At 44.6% G+C, this 22,351-nt stretch overlaps 1 protein-coding gene across 2 annotated transcripts in view; it reads right to left on the bottom strand.

Moving 5' to 3' along the window:
- The window catches only part of UNC5C (unc-5 netrin receptor C), a 667,077-nt gene that overhangs the window by 191,667 nt on the left and 453,059 nt on the right, over positions 1–22,351 (bottom strand). For both annotated transcript variants that reach the window (XM_029597498.1, XM_029597494.1), the window contains exon 4: positions 11,505–11,608. In XM_029597498.1, coding sequence (XP_029453358.1) covers positions 11,505–11,608 — 104 coding nt within the window. The remainder of the gene's footprint in view (positions 1–11,504; positions 11,609–22,351) is intronic.

Below are 22,351 nucleotides of genomic sequence, written 5' to 3'. Positions count from 1 at the left end.
TCTACCCGTTCTAGACCTCTCATGATTTTAAACACTTCTATCATATCCCCCCCTCAGTCGTCTCTTCTCCAAGCTGAAAAGTCCTAACCTCTTTAGTCTTTCCTCATAGGGGAGTTGTTCCATTCCCCTTATCATTTTGGTAGCCCTTCTCTGTACCTTCTCCATCGCAATTATATCTTTTTTGAGATGCGGCCACCAGAATTGTACACAGTATTCAAGGTGCGGTCTCACCATGGAGCGATACAGAGGCATTATGACATTTTCCGTTTTATTCATCATTCCTTTCTAATAATTCCCAACATTCTGTTTGCTTTTTTGACTGCTGCAGCACACTGAACCGACGATTTCAATGTGTTATCCACTATGACACCTAGATCTCTTCTTGGGTTGTAGCACCTAATATGGAACCCAACATCGTGTAATTATAGCATGGGTTATTTTTCCCTATATGCATCACCTTGCACTTATCCACATTAAATTTCATCTGCCATTTGGATGCCCAATTTTTCCAGTCTCACAAGGTCTTCCTGCAATTTATCACAATCTGCTTGTGATTTAACTACTCTGAACAATTTTGTGTCATCTGCAAATTTGATTATCTCACTCGTCGTATTTCTTTCCAGATCATTTATAAATATATTGAACAGTAAGGGTCCCAATACAGATCCCTGAGGCACTCCACTGTCCACTCCCTTCCACTGAGAAAATTGCCCATTTAATCCTACTCTCTGTTTCCTGTCTTTTAGCCAGTTTGCAATCCACGAAAGGACATCGCCACCTATCCCATGACTTTTTACTTTTCCCTAGAAGCCTCTCATGAGGAACTTTGTCAAACGCCTTCTGAAAATCCAAGTATACTATATCTACCGGTTCACCTTTATCCACATGTTATTAACTCCTTCAAAAAAGTGAAGCAGATTTGTGAGGCAAGACTTGCCCTGGGTAAAGCCATGCTGACTTTGTTCCATTAAACCATGTCTTTCTATATGTTCTGTGATTTTGATGTTTAGAACACTTTCCACTATTTTTCCTGGCACTGAAGTCAGGCTAACCGGTCTGTAGTTTCCTGGATCACCCCTGGAGCCCTTTTTAAATATTGGGGTTACATTTGCTATCCTCCAGTCTTCAGGTACAATGGATGATTTTAATGATAAGTTACAAATTTTTACTAATAGGTCTGAAATTTCATTTTTTAGTTCCTTCAGAACTCTGGGGGTGTATACCATCCGGTCCAGGTGATTTACTACTCTTCAGTTTGTCAATCAGGCCTACCACATCTTCTAGGTTCACCATGATTTGATTCAGTCCATCTGAATCATTACCCATGAAAACCTTCTCCATTACGGGTACCTCCCCAACATCCTCTTCAGTAAACACCGAAGCAAAGAAATCATTTAATCTTTCCGCGATGGCCTTATCTTCTCTAAGTGCCCCTTTAACCCCTCGATCATCTAACGGTCCAACTGACTCCCTCACAGGCTTTCTGCTTCGGATATATTTTAAAAAAGTTTTTACTGTGAGTTTTTTGCCTCTACAGCCAACTTCTTTTCAAATTCTCTCTTAGCCTGTCTTATCAATGTCTTACATTTAACTTGCCAATGTTTATGCTTTATCCTATTTTCTTCTGTTGGATCCTTCTTCCAATTTTTGAATGAAGATCTTTTGGCTAAAATAGCTTCTTTCACCTCCCCTTTTAACCATGCGGTAATCGTTTGCCTTCTTTCCACCTTTCTTAATGTGTGGAATACATCTGGACTGTGCTTCTAGAATGGTATTTTTTAACAATGACCACGCCTCTTGGACATTTTTTACTTTTGTAGCTGCTCCTTTCAGTTTTTTTCTAACAATTTTTCTCATTTTATCAAAGTTTCCCTTTTGAAAGTTTAGCACGAGAGCCTTGGATTTGCACACTGTTCCTTTTCCAGTCATTAAATCAAATTTGATCATATTATGATCACTATTGCCAAACGGCCCCACCACCGTTACCTCTCTCACCATATTGCATGCATGCATGTACTTTTACGTATACAGGGGGAAAGAATTTCCAGGGTGTGGAGCATGGGCAGGGGTTGTGACTTGTTCATACTTTATTTTGATTTAAAAAAGCATGCACATAAATTCTCTTGACAAAACTGCGTGCATGAAATAGCGGGTGCAATTCTATACACCTAAGTTGGCTGGGGTCATTTTCAAAGCAAACTTACACACAAGTACAACTGGAACATGTAACAGCCTGCAAATTTATGGAGCCTGTTATAAAATTATCCCTCTAAATAAATTTGGCAACATTGGAACCATCAAATCTCAGGTGTGGACTAACCTGTTCCAGGGTTTGGGTTGGTTTGAGGTGGAGATTGCCAGTGATCTGCCCCTGGGCTAAAGCATTCATTCGCTTAGGGGGAGTATCTGTTCAGCCACAGGGGGGAAAAGTTTCCCTGTCCAGTACAGAAATTGATCTTGGGATATCCTGACCCCGATCCACGACAATCTCTGCTCATCCGCATTTCAAAAACCTCAATAATCAGTGAAAGGCTCTAACTCCCAGCCACTTACTATATTTTATGTCCGTAAGTCGGGGTTACATGTATACAAAGGATTCCTTCAAAGGGTTAGCTGTCAGGGACCTCCATGTAAGGGGTTCCATAAGCTATTATGCAAGGGCTTATGGCACACAGACATCCAAGTGCTGATGCACCCGGACTCTCTGCCATGCTCACCAAATAAAGGTTCTCGAGAACATTATGGAGCAACTGGTTCTGTTGTGTAGGGACTAGATTACAAAGAAATGTATGTGTAAATTAGTGCAATGGGGTGTGGGTTACATGTATGTAGTAAATAGACAGGATGGGTTGTGGTGTGTTTTGTCTAGCTTTTACTAATGATACTGTGTTTTTGTGCTTTACAAATGAAGCAAGGTCAAGCCTGCAATCCTCTGGGGGAACTGGATCATCCCCTCACGCTCTCTCTCTCTCTTCACATTGACAGGAGGAACACTGAGGACATGATTCCCAGAACTGGCTGCAGGAGGGGCAGAAGAGTAATGTCACACAGATATTTCCACTTGTATTGATCTTCTGTTTTGTGCTTCTGATTCATCACTAATGCTCCTGCACGCACCTGCTTTCTGTTTCTAATGACTGCCCTGGATGCTGCTGCTGTTGCTGACAGCTGCCTGAGACGTATTCTGCATTCCCATTGGGTGAAGTACTTCATTCAGTGCTCGAGGTGAAAAGCTTAGGAGTCATTTTGGATTTGGCTCTTAAATTAGACAGCCAGGTTGCAAATGTACCCTAAATAGCATTTTTTTTCACCTGTGCTAAGTAAAACATTTGCATCCATTGTTCTGATCTTCCAACTTGGAGACCATAATGCAAGCAGTTGCCCTGGCCTATCTTGACTACTTCAACTCAATTTACATTGGGGTGCCTTAAAAAAAAAAAACTTTGTACAATTTGCAGTTGGTGCAAAACATAACACTTCACAAGCCTGCAGGATCATGGCCTTCAGCTGGTCTGCGTGCACCTCAGTATGACAGAGCTCACAAGACCCCACCCCTAGGTAACATCAGGGAAGTGTCAATATGGTAAGGAGGAGCACCAATCCCCATTGGTATGAAAACCCCTGCTCCCACGTGAATTGGGGGGAGATTTTGCAGTTGTGGAGATTTAGAGGATTCCAGGCCCTGGAGTATTGGTGGTCTTGGAGTCCTCTCTCCCTGTGGGGCTCCATAAAAGCAGTCCCCTTCTGAAAACACACACTGAGAGAGCCCTGAGAGGTTGAAAAGGAGGAGGAGAGTTCCAAGGGGGAAGTTCTGGCAAATTTCTGGAGAGAAAGAGAAAGAAGGTCTTGCAGAGTTTGGTGGATCAGTGTACCAGGAGGTGCCAAGAGAAAGGGGCGTACTGCCCGCAGAAGTCAGTAGAGTTAAGGCCTGATTCATCCAGGGGCGGCTCATGGCTATCTGTTGCCTGAGGCAAAGAATGAAATTGCCCCTCCCCCAAATGGCCCCGGTGCAGGTGAAATCACCGAGGGCCAGGGCAGGGGGAAGGCAATGGAGGGTGAAGTGACTTTCCCAAGGTCACAAGGAATGGCAATAGGATTTGAACCCTGGCTTCCCTTGTTTGCAGCCCACTGCTCTAACCACTCAGTTTTTGGGCCTGTTATATTTTTGTTCTCAGTCTTCAGCGTCCGCACTAGGGGGCACCAGAGAAATGTTTAATGGAGCAGGGTGGCCACCTCCTGGGTCTAGAAATAGGACTCCTCCATTCCCTATTGCTTGCCTCCCACCCTTCTCCAGGATCTGCCCCCTGGGGGTGTGAGAGGTTGGTGAATGGTGGGAATCTGTGTGTGTGGGTCACACTCTCTCTTAGGGCTGATACAAGGTATTAGATGCCCTAGACAAACCTTACAGCCTTTCATTCTCCCTTCCCTCCCCTCGCCACATAATTAAAACTTATGCATTCTTTTCCATTTTAAAATTTATTAACTTCCCCAACCTAAAAAGGCAGATTGCATATGGAAAATAGACATTCAAAGTACAATCTTCTGAAGTAAAAATATCACTTACAACAACATATATATTATATAAGCATACACTGCAAAAAAACACACTTTCAATAATAATAGTTGAATAGACTTAATAAACTACCTTTCTCATAGTAATCAAGGCTGTTTACTGGATCCCATATGGTATTAGGCCTATGGTAAAGTGCACTGGGTGTGGACTTGGTCCACAGAAAGCCAGGAATAAACTGAACTACAATTCCAGTATAGTAAGCCGTCCATATGATAACTGCCAGCACTCAACCTATGAAAAAGCCTTACTGCAAATATTACATCAGGACCTAAACACCAATACACCTCCTATTAGGAAAACAGATTAAAGCCAGGTTGTTGTAAATCCCTACACAGAAACTACGTGCTAGCAGCGTAACTAAAGCCTCAATCACACAAGCAGAACACAGACAGACTCTCACCAAATACAGAATAAAGAGATCATAAAATATAAATTGAAGCATGCAGACAAAAATTGAACTGGAAATCACAAGAAGCCAAACTCTGAAAGCAATACAAACACAATCAAGAAATATAAAACATTAAAGATACCAATAAAAAGAATGTCAAATCTGCTGATAAATTCAGCCAATTAAAAACATGTATAAAAATGTTTAAAATATTACCAAACACTAATACAATATTTCAAAACAGCAGATACATCACATCCAATAATTAAAACTAAAAAGGATAAAAAAAAAAAGTCCCATTCTCTATACCTGGGAACTTTAAATTTCCAGTTCCCCTGAAATTGTCGTAGATTGGAGGAGGGTGAACAAATTTTAACCTCTCTCACACACAGGTATATACAGGTACTCTCACACACGCACACACATATGCACAGGCACACTCCCTCATAGACACACATACACACACAAAAAAACCCTCTCATATATACACATACCCACCCTCTCATACATACACAACAACCCTTCTCATATGTACACATAAACACATACACACACATCCTCTCACATATACACACACATACACCCCACCAACCTCTCATACACACTCACCCCCACCACCCTCTCATATATACACATATATACATTCACACACCTCCACTACCCTTTCATACACACACACCTACCCAATCACCCTCTCATATATATATATACACACACACACCCCCACCCACACACTTACCCAACCACCCTCTCACACACACACACACACACACACATCCAACCAACCTCTCATACACCCCCACCCCCTCTCATAATCACACACACACTTACCCAACCATCCTCTCATATATATATACACACACACACACCCCCCACCACCCTCATACACACACACACATTCACCCCCACACACCCTCTCATACAGACACTCCCCCCTCCCTCTCATATAGACACACACCCTTTCATAAACACACATACATTCACATTCCCACCCTCTGATATGCATACACACACCCTCTCATACACATTCACAAAGTCTCTTTCACACACTGGCACTCACTCTCACAGGGCAAGTCTCTTTCACACACACATTTTGGACCTTTTCTCTGGCTGTACAGCAAGGCCTATTCTGCCACCGGCTCCGGGGAAAAGGCTGGCAACACCGTATTGACTCTTCTTTGGCCACTGGACAGGGGCGTATCTAAAGTATTTGAAACCCAGGATGGATAATTTCTTTGGCATCCTCTCCCCCAGATTCACTTCACCATCCCCTCCTGCCCCCCCAATTCACTTCTCCATCCCCCTTCCCACCAGATTCACTTCTTCATCCTCATGTCCTCCCCCCAATTCACTTCTCCGTCTCACTCCCCCCCCCCCCAGATTCATTTCTCTATCTCCCCCATCCCCAGTCACTTCTCCACCTATCCTCCCCACTGATCTCCGGTTCTCCCTCTCCTTCATACAGGCTCTCTCCCTCTCTCTTTTGCACACACTTTCACATAACCCTTCACACAGGCTCCCTCTCTCACACACAAACATGCACCCTCGCTCACTCCCACACACACACACACACACACAGACATACACAGACTGTTCCAGACAGACACTTATGCACAGACATTCTCACACACACACATAGACACAAACACACTCTCTCCCTTCCTACCCTGCTCCCCAGCAGCAGCTTCCTCCTTCAGCCCCCGCGACAGACGGGGTCTCTTCATTTTACTTGAGGCTGTGCTGGGGCTGATGCGGCTCTGCTTCCTGCACTTGCAGTGAGGATGGGGGCAGCTCTGTTGCTGCTCCACGTGCAAATGCGAATGCTGCCTCTTCATGCTAGGGATGTGCAATCGTTTTTCCCGAATTAGGCAATTTTAACGAAATTGCTTAATTCGGAATGGTTCGGGAGAACTGAAAAACGATTGAATTTTTTCTGAAATTTCGGAAAAAAATCATTTTCGGGTAAGTGCGCACTAACTCTGCCACGTTAGTGCATACTATCGGGAGTTAGCGCACACTAACAGGGAGTTAGCACACTAACTCCTGTTAGAGTGCACTAAGCCGAAATTTGGGGCCCCCCCCCAAAAAAAACAACCCAAACTGTGGGAAAAACGAAATTCCCGCGGGGGGCCCCAAAACAAAGCCCACGACGAAATCCTAACCCGAAGCACATCTCTACTTCATGCATCATGGGACATGCGTTGATCTTCCTTCTGCTTTGGGCCGCATTGCATGACCTTGCCTTTTTCCCGTCTGTGCCAACCCACCTCTTCCTCTTCTGGGCCGCATGGGTAGGAAGAAGAAAAGGCTATGCAGTTGCTGGCTCCAGACTCCTAGCTTCTACCGGCTCTGCTTCCACTGCTCACGGCCCGGAGGCCTTCCGCCATGAGCAGGATGGGCTCTGCTCATGGCTGCCAACTTCCCAGCTGGCAGCCCCCCTTCTGGCTGTCACTGGGACAGACTGCACCCCCCCTTAGTAAGCCACTGCTGCTGGATCATCCTTTTGCTGGTGGGGAATGGGAATTCCACCAGCATAATCGCAGTTCCAAACTGCTGGGACCTTCCTTTTGCAGGCAGAGAGTGGGAACCCTACCAGCGTGTCACAATCCTGCGCCGCCGCAAGACCTTTCTTTTGCTGGCGGGGAGTGGAAACCTCGCCAGCATGTCCCTGCTCCACGTTGCCAGCACTGCAGGTTTTCCTGCCACCAGAGTTTGCCTGAATGAAGGGTGAGGCGGCTGTGGCAGGAAGGTTTCAGGAAGCAATTTTGCTGCCTCAAAATCTTGCCGCCTGAAGCAGCCGCCTCACCCTGCCTCATTATAGAACCGCCCCTGGATTCCTCCATCATCAGTCTGAGGACTCCCAAGCTGACAGAGAGAGGAAAGGAGTTTAGAAAAAGGATTAAAGTTATCAAACAGGTATTAGGATGGCCCAGGGAGGAAGAGGGTACCATTCCTGTTTGAGGGAGAGTTGGAAAGAGACTTTTTTTTTTGTCTTTTTTGGACTTTATTATAGCACTTGTGCATTTCTCAAGTGTACTGATTTTAGATTCTGGGTTTTGCCATCGGCTTTTCAGTAAAGACTATTTTGTTCAACACATTGGGAGTGAAGAGTGATTTTTTCCAGCTGTAAAGAGATTGATTAATGTGCAGAGGGGCCCCCGAGAGTGACTGAATACCCTAAAAACCTTGAAAACTGGTGCCCCCCTCCCCCCCCCCCACACTGTGTGTGGGAATGCTGGAATGGCCATGGGCCTTGCATGGTCCATGGCCCTCCCTATCTGTCTCCCCCCTGCTCAGGCCCAGAATGGGACAGGGGTTACAGGTGGAGGGTATATTCCTTCAATGATGGAGCAAAAACTAACAAGAACCTAAGCAAGGGCCTTTAAAGGGACAGGTCCTTGTCACAGGAATTTGCTCCCTGTTGCTCTGCAACTGTGACGTAACTGGATATTGGGAATAACCAAAGATTTAATGTAGCTAGAATCATGTGGGGGGGGGGTGGGGGGGGGGCACTTGACAGTATTTTCTTTGATAACCTTTTTTTAATTATTTTTTTTATAATAAGGGGGACATTTAATTTTCAAAGACTTAGGTGGAGGCTGTGTGAGTAAAATCGGCATATACGCGAGGCCCCTGTGTGCCACTAGCAGATGTGAGCTGTTAAGACAAGGAGGACTTCTGTGTTAGCTATCTGATTTTCCTCAGGGGAAAGTCCTTGTAAGGGTTGTGGTACACTTTACAGTGAGAAAGTTACAAAGGAGAGTTCACCAAAGGGGCACGGGGTGTGAGAAACGGCAGAGTGAATGACATGTATACAACCCCCTTTTGGGCAGATGCTTAGGAGGAGTGTATATAATCCCTGGTTCAGCGAGGATTTGGAGCTTCCCCAGGGTAAGTGAGTGGCAGAAGGATGTAGCTGTTACTACCTCCCTGGGGTATGCAGCAGGGGAAGGTGGGATATTTTCTCAAACATCCCAGAAGGCATGGAGAAACAATTGAAGACAATTAGAAGTGAAGACAATTAGAAGACAAGAAGATGCATTGGGAGCCAGCAGGAGCAGGAGGAGAATCTGTACCTGGCTTGGAGCTCAGGGCAGGCCTGAGGAGACTTCATTGCCTACAGAACAGGGATTGAACCTTCCTAGAGCTGTTCTTTGTGAGTTTTGGAAACTGAGAGAAGAAACTAAAGGGAAGAGACTGTGTTTTGGGCCTGAGTAGGCCGATGACTGGAGAGAAAGCAGAGAGGAAGCTTGCTGGGAGAAGTGGACTGTGAAATCTTTTCTTTATCTGGAAACTGATTGCTGTTTTTTTCTCTACTGGAGCTGAACTAAGAACTGTGAACCTATTATTTTGTTGTACTCTGTTGAACAGATTTTCTTCTAAGTAAACTACTCTCACTTTTGGGGACACTGCATTTGGTGTGGACAGTGAATTTTTTTGTGCGTGCACTTGGGCCCAGTTTAGCTCTGCAGCTTAGCCTGCCCCCCCCAGTCCATGGCCCAAGAGTAAACGCACCCCCCCCCCCCACCCGACAGAGTTACTCCAGTGCTCCCTAGAGCTGGGAAGGTGACCCTGAAAGGACGAGGCGTTACACAGCTGCATATGTAACCTCGGCATGGCAGGCGAATCCTCAGAGAGACAGGAGTGTGCACACTGTCACTGCTGCGCTGAAAAGTATGACCCCCCAAGGCTTTTCAAAGCCATTCCGGGACATGGTTTGGAAGTACACATGCATTTATGTATTTTATAAATGGAGTGTGCCTACTTTAACACCTGCTAATTTGGTCACGGATATTAAATCTGACTCCTCTTCTGTCTGCATTTTTTTGTGGGTGGAGGTTCTAGAGCAAGTTGTAGAGGGGGGGTGAGGGTGGGTGGGTGAAATGGTGGAGGGGGGGGGGGTCGGGTGAACAGGGGAAGGTCTGCGTCAACTGGTGGAGGTCTCGGCAAACTGGTGCTGGCAAGTACTTGCAGAAGTATTTTCATAAGAAAGATATGCACATATTTCAGCCGACTTTAAAATATACCTCCCTCCGTGCATAAACTGAGGGTTATTAGGTGCGCACGTTGCAATTGTTTAACACATAAAGTATATGCATGTACTTATATAAAATGGGTATATATAAACTATGCAGGGCCCTGCATTAAAAAATAAATGTGTGGAGGCTGAAACACAGTCTTGCAGGACAGTAAAACGGAGCATTTTGTAAGTTGCGTGGCTCTCGCTCCACATGTGCAACTGCAGGGGCACTTGCTTCTGTGCTGAGTTATACGCACTATTGAAAACTAATGGCTTTGTCTGTTCATTTTTTCCGCTATTGAACCAATGCATTAGGTTTTATTCTTGCTTTGTAATCCGCCTCGAACAGTCACTAAATGAAATACTCAGGCCTACCTCCTCCCTCTGCCCGCTCAGCATGACTTTCTACATTTTTTGTTTCAATTTTCCTTTCTGTCTGCGCTCCTCGGTTAGGCTTAGATTAGAAGAAAGCGCTCAGCGCCGATCAGGAACAGGCATGCGGGAAGCTGCTGCGGGGCACGTGGCAACTGTGGAAGCCGTGGCTTCTGCAAAAGCAAAGGCGCTTCCTGGTGTTATGAATCTGTGTTATATAAGGCAGACCACGTTATTAGATCTTAGAACGGAAGGCAGGATGCTAAGAAATCAGAAATGGATAAGACCCCTGGGAAAAGCAGCACCACTAAACATTTCAGCTCTCATGACAACGACTTTTGCTGGGACAAAATGTTTCCTTGCAAATTGTGGGGGGAAACCAGCAATGGAAAACTGTCTTCTCGGCCAATGACTGAGATGTCATCGGGCACTTTTCTTCAACTTGGATCAAATCCCAAGGCAGTTAGCACTGAAACAAGGACTGCGTCGTATTTGTAAGGAAACCAGTCATCGTGAGACACTAACCATTTATAACCTAAAATCCAAGGGTTTCTTCTAATCGAAAGTCAAGAGAGCGAGTAAGAGAAAAAAAAACCAGAGTGGACTTGGAAAGATGGAAATATGGTGATTTCATGGCATTTATCACATACACTTTCCACCAATCAGCCAGCAGAAAGCTCTTGCATGCACATTTGTTTAAGCAAAATCAGAAGATGGATTATTCTGTGACTTTTGGCAGTTCTGCATCAGTTTTCTCTGAAGCATGCATTCAAGTCACTAGCCACAGTGACTGATTGTCTTCAAATAAACCGTGTAACCATCCATTCCAAAATCTTATATGGAATATGTACTTTGAGCAGCAGAGAGAAGGCCCCTGTGTTCCAATTTGTTGAAAGGGAAGACAAAATATTAATAAATAAGGGAGAACTAAGCTGCCTGTAGCTCTGCGCAGTGGTGCATTCTAATTGACTGCAAAGTCATTAATCAGTTCTCAATCAATCTAGTCTGCCAGAAGCCCAGCAGTTAGGACTCCATTACCACACATCCATCATGCCATACCCTAATTCACTGCACCATTAGCCACAGATTAGGCCTCCGTTAGGATAACTAAGTGCCAGTGGAAATTTGAGAAAGCTGCTGCTGCCACTCACCTCAGCTCCTGGGATCCCTTCAGGTGGACGGCACTGTAACAAAACTTCCTGCTCCAGCGACACTTCCTTTCCCAATGGCTCTTGTTCAAAAGTCTTCCGTAAATCTAGAAACGGGGCAACAGATAAAGAGAGAAGAAGATTTCAAAAAAAAATATTCAAGCCCTGTTTTTTTTGTATTGTTTTGGCGGTAAAACCCATTCAGATGTAGCGTAAGAGATTTTAGGGCCCAATTCCCATGTGCATAAATGATTTTCCTTATGCCTTCCTACGAACCACCTAAAATCTCACACCCTCTGTATTTAGCCTAGATCGATCTCTTTAAAATGGAGTCTAACTAGCAGAGGAATAACCCCACCTCCTGCAAGGTATATTGAAAAATAGGTGAAAGAGTCTGATCCCTGCCTCCCTTTCTGATTACTTTCTTCATTCTCTAACAAGAAAATGTAATTCTCGTATATTAACTTACCCATTACCGTCCTATTCTTATCCTTTGCAGCTCACACATTCTAAAGCTATTTTTTTCATTTGAAATTAACTTCATTGTTTCTCACATCCTAAAGCCCATAATTGTGGGAGCTGCAGTGGCGTGACTAGATATTTTCACCCTCAGGGCTGGACTCGCTTTTCCTCCTCTTCACTCTGCATGCCAGCCCAACTGCAGGGTTTCATGCTTTCTTTCCTTCCTCCTACTCCCCCCCCCCCCACCCATGCATGGGCCCCTCCTGCTTCTTTTCCTTCTGCTACTTCCCCCTCACACCTTGAATCTTTTGAAGCAGGAGAAACTGTTAGAGACTGTCCCGGGCGCAGCAGCAGCTAAAGCAGTCAGTGAACGTGAAGTTGAAGCCAGTGTGCTCACGCAGGCCCCACCGCCTCCTCCTCACACAAGTCCTCCCTATTGGAAAGGAGGACCTGGACATGAAAAGGATGTGAGGGCTTGTGAGTGCACACTGGCTCAGACCCCCTGCTTATTGAATACTGCTGCTGCTGCCAGGCCTACAACTGGGCCAACAACTTCTTCCATTTTTACGAATAACAAGGCAGTGGCAAAAGTGGCAAGGAGAGAGCTGGAGCTTTACGCACCCTTTCAGGGAAAATGCCACAAAGCTGCTGGGGGTCAAAGGTTCAGGTTATACACAGACACACAAAGAAAGTAGGAGAGCAACTACTCTGTAAGTTCTATGATACGTCTTTTATTGTTCCCTGCTTAACATGGAGGTTCTAGTTTAGGCGGTATATAGGGATCTGCATTCGTTAAAAAAAACAAAAATGCATAATGCAATGAATAAGGCAAATTTGTTGCATTCATGGGGGCCCTGAAACAAATCAGTGGCCCCCGAATGAAATAAACCTTATTCGTTTGTTTCATTTTAAACATCTGCATTTGTCCTAGTTCTAGGCCTGAAGCTGGGGCCTCACCTAGGGCATAAGGCCGAGGCCCAAAGCAGGGGCACAGGCCTATGTGCTTGGCAAGGCCCCGGCTTCAGGCCAAGGTGCCAGTGTCGCTCTTGGGTATAGACCAAGGCCCAAAGCAGGGACCATGGCCTAGACCTGAGCATGATGTCAGGGTCTTAGTGGAGGCTCGGGCCGGTCCCGGGGCCTCGGCCAAGACCCTCAAAAAACATAAAAACCTAAAACTTGCCTGATCTGCCAATGCAAGTCCGAGGCTTCAGCCTAGTTGCCGCGGGTGGATCCCCAATGGACCGGGTAAGTGGGGGTCAGGGAGATCCTGGCCCCAGCATTTTTCTGGGGGTGTGGAAGGGAGGCCTACTTTTTATTTTTTGGCCATTTTTGGGTTTTTTTTTTTTTTTAATTGCTTGATTCATTTTTTTCACATGAATCAAGCAATCCATGAACCGAAATTCGTGGGAAAAAACCTCCCGAAAATGAATCAAATAATTTTTTTCCCTGCACATCCCTAATGGTATATAAGAAATCTTAAACAAATAAGTAAATAAATAAATAAGTACATAAATAATTGGAAGCTGATATTCAGCACTACTTAGCCAGACAAGCGTGCGGCTAAGTGGCAGATGCTGAATATCCGGCTACGTTTAGCACTTGCCACTTACCTGGATAAGCTACCTATCTAGCTGAAGTAGCTAGTGGGTGGGCAGTGGGCATATCAGGGCAGCACTACTTATTTATTTATTTATTTGTTTGTTTGTTTGTTGAGTTTATATGCCGTTATTCGGTAGAGCCATCATAACGGTTTACAAAAATATACATTTTTCTTAGCAGTTGTGTAACAGAAAAAACAATGTGAACGTTATGCATTTTCTTAGCAGTTGTGCAACAATAAAAAAACAATTTGAACAATATCAGAAATAAGCATATCAAGTCCAGAGAGCATTATTAGGTTGGAAGAGGAGGGTATGCAGTTCAGGGTGAAGAGAATTTATGAAGAGGTTTATAACTGAGAGTTCAGTTGAGAGTTGGAATGATTAGACTTCTGAGGGTCAGTGTATATACACCAAATTGCAGTAGTCTGCCATAGTTAGAACTGAGGCTTGGATTACAGTATGAAAATCATATTTGTCCAACAGGCGTTTTAAACCACAAATAACTCTCAGTTTGTAAAAGGCAGCCTTGATGATCAATTTGATATAGGGGCGAAAAGAAAGGTGAGGATCTATCAGTACACCAGGATTTTTAATACATTGCCGTAACAGAAATATGAAATCATCCATAATGATTGAAGTGGGCTGGAGTTTGGTCTCTGTGTAACCCCACCCTGGTGTGCAACCTTAGCACAGGTGAAGACATAAACAAAATTGTAACTCTTCTGGGCAGGGACCCTGGATAGCTGTACTGCCTCCCTTCCCTCCCAAGGTGTAGTTCGTTCAACAGGGGGATGAAAGGAGTCCTTTCGGGTCCCAGTGCGGGGCGGCTAACTCTCCTCTCCTGACTTCCTTTGGTGATGTGATAATTACTGATTCTGTGTGTACTGAAAGTGCCATAGAAGTCACTGGAACCACTTTGTTAGTGTCCAAAAATAAATCTGTACTGTTGCAAATGGTTGCAAAATGGTAGAAAGCTGATCCATAGCACCACTGAATATGTTCTTTACAGGATTTTCCTCATTCAGTGCAGGAATATTTGTATGTCAGTGCCAGGGAACTTCTACTACCCTCCAGGGCTTGGAAAAATGAGTCCCGGGTGGTGCAAGGTGTCCCTTTTATTACCAGGTCACCCCTTGCAAGTGGCTTGAATACCTGATTACTGTCTTGCACAGAGAGATAAACTCTCTCTCTCCCCAGGGTTGACTGAAGCACCAGATGGGTGGTATAAAAATACTCTGTCTTTTCTCCTGTATGACTTCCGCTGCCGAATTACTACCGCTGGATGTACCTTCTTGCGCAGCTCGGGCTTTCCTTTCTTCACGGTGGCCATCACCATGTCCCCCACGCCGGCGGCCGGTAGCTGGTTCAGGCGACCTTTGATGCCCTTCACGGAGATGATGTACACGTTTTTGGCCCCCATGTTATCAGCGCAGTTAATGACGGCTCCCACCGGCAGACCCAGCGAGATGCGGAACTTGGCAGCTTCACTGATGTCAAGCTTGGCCTTTTACTCACAGTTAGTTGAATTTTCAAACTCTTCATTTCGGATGCAAATCTTTTCCTTTTGCTGACGTGATCCCTGATGGGAGGTATCCCTGAAGCACGCTCTCTGGGCTTCAAGCAGGGAGGGACAGTCAAAACCTTCTCCTGGATCTTGAATTTAATTTCTTCAAGAGCTGAAATTACCACCGGAGTGTCTTCTTACAGCGGGTCACCAGCACTTCAGGGGCAGGTCTTCCCTAACCTTGCACAGCCCCAGACCCAGGGTTCCCCATTCCCTGGGCTCAGGAGGTGTACAGGCTCCAGTAAGGCTTCTACCAATCAAAAAGGTTAAGTCTAAAAAATGAACCCCGAGGTCAAACCAGCCAGATGGTCCATGGTCAGGGCCACCAATGCAAGGCTTGCTTAGCTCCTCTGACTGGGCCTGCAAAACAACAAACCCTAACCTCTCTTTCTACCTCTGCATTTTGTACTAAACCAAAGGGACTGCCTCCCGAGCTGTAGCAAGGGCGTGGTTATATATCCTACCCAGGGGGGTGACCATACCAGACCATGCAGAAGGATGGGCTGCATCTGAATGGAACCTCCCCATTTGTCATACTGCACTAACCAGTTGACACTGAAAACCCAGGGCTTACTGGTAACAAAAATGAGTGTTTGTTACATCTGGATTAAGACAAACTGCATCTTTGAGAAGAGCAAGGCTAGTTTATTGAAGAGCTATTTTTTTTTATTTTAGTTATACAGATTTTCACCACTTCAACTGCAGTAAGAACATGCCATACTGGGTCAGACCAAGGGTCCATCAAGCCCAGTATCCTGTTTCCAACAGTGGCCAAACCAGGCCATAAGAACCTGGCAAGTACCCAAACACTAAGTCTATTCCATGTTACTGTTGCTAGTAATAGCAGTGGCTATTTTCTAATTCAACTTAATTAATAGCAGGTAATGGACTTCTCCTCCAAGAACTTATCCAATCCTTTATTAAACACAGCTATACTAACTGCACTAACCACATCCTCTGGCAACAAATTCCAGAGTTTAATTGTGCGTTGAGTAAAAAATAACTTTCTCTGATTAGTTTTAAATGTGCCACATGCTAACTTCATAGAGTGCCCCTAATCCTTCTATTATCCGAAAGAGTAAATAACCGATTCACATCTACCCGTTCTAGACCTCTCATGATTTTAAACACCTCTATCATATCCCCCCTCAGTCGTCTCTTCTCCAAGCTGAAAAGTCCTAACCTCTTTAGTCTTTCCTCATAGGGGAGCTGTTCCATTCCCCTTATCATTTTGGTACAGTTGAACATGTGCAAAGAACTGTATGTTGTCTGTGTACAGTTTATATCCTTCACAAAGACCAGCGAGAATTTTGCATAACGGGGCCAGATAAATATTAAAAAGCATAGATAAGCTGAGCCTTGCAGGATACCCATTTTCAGACAAGACCACTATTAACATGTGTTCTGTTCATTGAGAAAGATATGATTCAAACCATGCCAGCACCATTCCTGTTATCCCACATTTGTGAAACACAATGAAATGTCTAAGGAAATTTGAATGTAACTATTTCCACCATCCTGGCTTCTTCTTGTCCAGGAGAGAGAGAGAGAGAGAGAGATAGAGAGAGAGAGAGAGAGAGAGAGAGAGAGAGAGAGAGAGAGAGAGATTTTGAACTCGTACTAACGAGGGTCCAGTATTTATCCTCTTTTTGTACCTAAAATAACTACTTGGACATATACAATCACTTTGGTATCCCTTTGGTATCTGCAGTTAAACAATGGCTACATCACAAAAAATTTGCTTTAAATGTTGAAAAAAACAAGCCATCATTTGGAGTCAGTTTATTTATTTATTAAAATATTACATTATTAAATATTAAAAAATTGCATTCTGGCAATATACCAATCAAAGTGGTGTACAAAGCAAAATTATTATTGCCTACAGCATCAAAATAAAACATATAAAACATATAAAATTGCTAAAAACAACATACACAGACAGTTGCTATTGCAAAAAGCAAATTTTCACCTCAGAATGCCTCTAGGTGCTTCCAGTTCTAAGACTGTAATATTCTGATCTCTTCATGAGTTAAAATGCTAGGCATATGGTTGGAAGCTGATCTATCCCTTCATGTGCTCATAACATCAATGTCAAAAGGGATATTCTTCAAGCTGTGCATGATCCGCTGGCTAAGGCCCCTGCTAAGTACAGAAGACTTCCGAATAGTATTGCAAGCTTTGATTTTTACCAGCTTGGACTACTGCAATGTTATTTGTATCTTGGAATTCCAAGTTAGGCAAACCTAGGAACTTTTGATTTCCACTCACCCTGAGATTGCTGCAGATTGCCAGGGGGTGGGGGTGGTTTGGTGGTTGGTCTCAGCAGCATGCGGGAAAATCTTTTTCATATATACAAACTAACACATTCACATGTTCATACTCACACTCTCACATACCTACATGCTCATTCTCCCACACATACATACTCTCACTTGTCTCCCTTATACACACATACCTATGCTCACTCACACTCTCACTTCTCTCCAACTCCCCCCCCCCCCCCGCCACACCACATACTTTCTCATTCACATGAATGCTCACTCATTCTGTGTTCTTACCCTGCACCCACCAGCGACAGCTCCAGGCCTGCAGGTCCAGGCTGTTCCTTCTTCATGTTTACTTGCTTGAGGAAGAGTTCAATGTGAGCTCCGAATCACTAAGGGCTATGTTTTTAAAGGGGTGAAGCCCAGCCTTGCCTCTCCCTGTTTTCAGCTATTGTTTTATATATATATATATATATATTTACATTTTGGGGGTCTTCCCTCTTCCTTTTACTGTTTGGCATGGTTCTGGGGTCTAAACTACCCCTTGAGCATTGCAAAGGGTGTTCCCCTTATCTGTTTCAGAGGATTGATCGAGAGGTCTTTCTGCTCCTTGGTATACTGATTTGGAGGTGGTTGAGAGGTGAACGTTTTTTTGGAAGGCGTTTTTGAAGATCTTTGGAGATAGTTTTGTCCAGGCTCTGCTAGGAGGGCTAGTTACACCCTCTCCAGAAGACATAAATAGCAAGACATAGACTCAGGGAGTGAAGATAGTGAACTGGAGATTTCTGAGATCAGTTTTGCAGTAAGGCCACTAGGCCAGTACACCTTGGAAGTTAACTATTTTATCCCCCAAACAGTGAACAGTGGGTAAGGCTGCTGACTTTTGAAAAGGACTTCTAGAATAACATGTTGGAGATATCTATTTTTTAACAAAGGCATTCTTTCCATTCTACTTTTGTTCTGAATGCTGGTTGTTGTCGAGAACTACCCTACCCTCCAGGAGGAAGGGATTTTAGAGAAGGAGACTGGTTCCGTGAAAAAAGGAGAAGGAACAAAAGTTACATCATGGACAGAGAACCCACAGCTTTTGTTGTCATTTTGCTATTCATGATTTTTGCGATCTTATTCTGGATCATTCTTTTCTAATTAAATTAAACAATTTTCAGTTGGACTCTTGTGCTTTATTTACTAGTGCCTTTGTCATTTGAGAAGACAAGCATTGTGAGTATATACTGACCAGGTCGAGAGAGTTGGGTGAGAGTTTAATGCCAGAGACTGTTACCACTATGCCACCAGGGGTCCAGGAAATTAAACCTCCCCCTCACCGGTTGAACCCCTGGCATTCCCAGGAGCTGCTGAGAGGCGTGTTTCAGGGAAAGAGAGATTCAAGACAGTAGTGGACAGCCCTGGGAACTGTGTGACCCTATTAATTCCATGCACCCCAAGAAGAAGGGGGTAAAAGCCAAGACTCAAGGCTCTGATTGCTAGACTTATGGCACAAAATTAGCACAGCTGGACTGCAAATTTTAAAATATTTGCACAATGCCTCTATCCTTAGGCAATTTTTGGCAATGGCAACTGGCAAGTCAGGCTCCCTGACCATCCCTACCTTAGCCTCTTCCTTGGCTAAGGTAGGGATGGCGTCCATGATTTTGTGTTTAAAACCAATGCATTGCACCCCTGCCAGTCCAGATTCTTCGGGCCTGGCTCCAGGCTGCGGCCAGACCCAGAGGCTGGGACCCGGCCTCTGGGTCTGGGCCAAGGTCCCAGCATCAGGACTTGACCTCTGGGTCAGGCTGAAGCCTCGGCCTTGAGTAGGGTGAGATCATGGTGACTTACTGCACCCTCAGCCTACACAAGGCCGAGGCTTCAGCCTGGGCCTAGGCTAACGTCAGCAATCCCCACCAGACCAAGTAAGTGGGGGCTAGGAGGGGGGATCCTGGCCCCAGCATTTTTTCGGGTGGGTAGGCGGGCATGTGGGAGGCCCCAGGATGTCTTGTTTTCATTTTATGGTTGGGTTGTTGTTTTTTTTTTTTTTTTTTTGGGGGGGGGGGGGGTTAATTGTTTTATTCATTTTTTTCCCACAAATGAAAATGATTCAAACAATCCACGAAGTGTGGAAAAAAAAACCCTTCCGAAAATGAACACAAATCTTTTTTCTCCTCCACATCCCTATTAACTAAATCCGACCAGGTCTCCCTAGTCCTACAGGAGTTACATTGACTACCCATCATTTATTGAATTAGGTTTAAAATTCCCTGCTGGACATTCCACACAATCAATTCTGGTTTTCTCTTTACTTTTTCAAATTTCTGATTCCTATTCCCCATCACGAGCTTTTCGCTCTTCCTAGAAAGGTGTTTTAGGCCTCCCCCCCCCAGATTATCAGTTAAAAGATTATGTGTTACCGATATGGATTGGATTTTTGCTTTTGCAAACCATTTGATCTTTGTATTCCGGCTGCTACTGTTATTGTAACCCCTCCTTAAAGTACTAGTCGAATATGGAGGGGGACATAAAGTTATTTGTAAGCTCTTTGGAGCAGGGACCCTGGCTAGCTTTTGCTTCTCCTCCCATCCCAAAGCGTAGGTCCTTTGGACTAAGGGTGGAAAGGAGCCCTCTCTGGTCCCAGTACGGGGTGACTAGTGAGCTGTGATGGAGCTCCCTCATACTGCTGTGAGCTGTGCGTTGTGTGCCAAACAAACCACACTCAGACCACATAGGCAGTTTCCAAAATAATGCCTTACTGATACAATTTCGTTGAATGGCCCAATGAAATATGGTAAATCACACACCACAGTCTCTGCTGTTTCTCTCTTAAATACAGACCTTTTCTCCTCTATGTGTGCATTAGTCTTTATTAGGTCAGGGATCCATTCACACTTCTGGATTAGATTGTGCAGTGGTCCCTCTGGGTTAGGCCCCTCCTTGAATGGTCAGGAAACCCCCTCCCGATGGCACAAAATTCTATCTTAACACAGAGCTAATGTCTCTATCCCTCAGGGCTCTTTGTGGATGCCAGATGGGTGCCGTCCCTTGAATGTAGATCTTTTACTCACAGTTAGTAGATTAATCTTCTGGCGGGATCCCTGGTGGTAGGAATCCTTGTGGACTGCAGTTCTTGCCAGTCCCCTATATGGGCAGGAAGAGGGGCCGAAAAAAACGTCCTCCCGGATGTTGGAAAACACATCTTCTTCCCCAATTTAAGTAGCTGCAGGAATCCACTGCAACGGGTCACCACTTTTGTTGGGAAGATCTTCCCTAAACACTGGGCATCTTCAGCCCAGGGTTCCCCATTCCCTGGGCTTTGGAAAGGCCCAGGCCTTCAGCAGGGCTCCTCTAAACAAATGTTCAAAATCCCCAAATTAGTCCCAGAGCAGCCACTCTGCACCTCTGGAGGGGTCTCCGAGGGTTTCTGAGGCTCCAGGAAGACCCAAAATCCAACTTTGGAAAATACAGCCTCTCACTCTTACTCTCAGCTTAGACTGCCCCCAGAGCCTATTGCAGAGCTCTGCTATAAAACCTCAGGACCAAGGACATCCATTACAGCTTTGCCAGTGGGAGGGCTGTCCATGAATGTGTACTCCCCTAATTATTTCCCTAACTGCACTAGACTGTTGCAAAACCTATTAGTAACCTACAAAGTGGTCTGGATTACATTATTATTGTTTTGTGTTACTTTTATGGTCTCCCTCGATCATGACTGGTCTAGACTTGCAACTCTATCTGTTTTCCCTAACAGACGATCATTCTCTTTCACGCCTTCTCGCAGGTCAGGACTGGACTCAGGATTGAACTCTGATCTAGGCTTACCCCCTTTTTTGCAAACTATGCTTCTTTATATACTACATGTTATCTTATTTATCATCGTTTCATCATTATCCGGTCTAATTGTCTCGGTTCAATTGTTTTGGGTTTAATTGCTCACCCTTTCCCTCACCTTTTTTTTTTTTTTTTTTTTAAAGTATCTATTTGGTTCTTTATATCCAGTTAAATGTTGTTGATAATTTTGGCATCGGATGCTAGCATTTTTATTTTACTGGATCCGAGTTCTTTGTAACCCTTGTTCTCTGTAAAGCTGTTATGCTATATACGTTTCACTGTAAACCGATGTGATATGTAATTGTGTACATGAACATTGGTATATAAAAGTTCAAAATAAATAAATAAATGGATTTTATGTCTATTTCATTGTAAATCACTCAAATTAAACCTCTTTTGAGTGGTATATTAAATCAAATAAGTAAAATAAAAAATAATATTTGCCAGTCACCCCCTATCACAGCCTCTTTGATGACCAGCAGGATGTGTTCTGCCTGTGGGCCCCACCTCATCTCCTCAGTCCCCCACTGAAAATTTGAAGGAGCGGTGGAGGAACAAGGTGTGTCTGATGCACAAGCATCACTTCTGGGTTAGCTAAAGTGAGCACTTCCTCAGATCAGGCGCCCTTAGGAATGTGGCTTTTGTGCCTAATGGCAAACCCAGCTCTGGGCAAAAAAAAGGAGGCAGTGAAAGCAGAGGAATTGGCACAAATCTCCAATAGCTGTTTTCATATCGCTGCTATTGCCTGGCTTAGGTTATGGCCTTTAGCTTGAGAGGGAGAAGGCATAGCTAAGTTAGAAGGGTTGCTTTGATAGGCGAGACAATGTGGAGCTCAGTGGGTGAGGTCGGCACAGCTCAACTGGGGGAAAGAGCACAGGACATCTGGCTGTTCCTACTCCGGGACTGCTGCATGTCCTCTAGAGGCCCAGCGTCCTCTCCTTGGTGTCAGGGAGGGAAATGAAGAGGGTGGGAGGAGAGTAAACACTGGGATATGGAGCTGGCTATCTATTTATATATTTATTTGTACTCTGATATTCAGCCTTTTCCTAAAGGTAGGCCCAAGCAGGATTATAGAAAGTAACAAGGCCTTGAGCACACACTGTAAGTAATGGATACATACAGATAAATGATATATAA

This window comes from Rhinatrema bivittatum, chromosome 1 (genome assembly GCF_901001135.1).
Source record: "Rhinatrema bivittatum chromosome 1, aRhiBiv1.1, whole genome shotgun sequence".
In the NCBI taxonomy this organism is placed as follows: Eukaryota; Metazoa; Chordata; class Amphibia; order Gymnophiona; family Rhinatrematidae; genus Rhinatrema; species Rhinatrema bivittatum.
The sequence above is the reverse complement of the archived record's forward strand: the minus strand, read 5'-3'. Positions and strand labels throughout refer to the sequence as shown.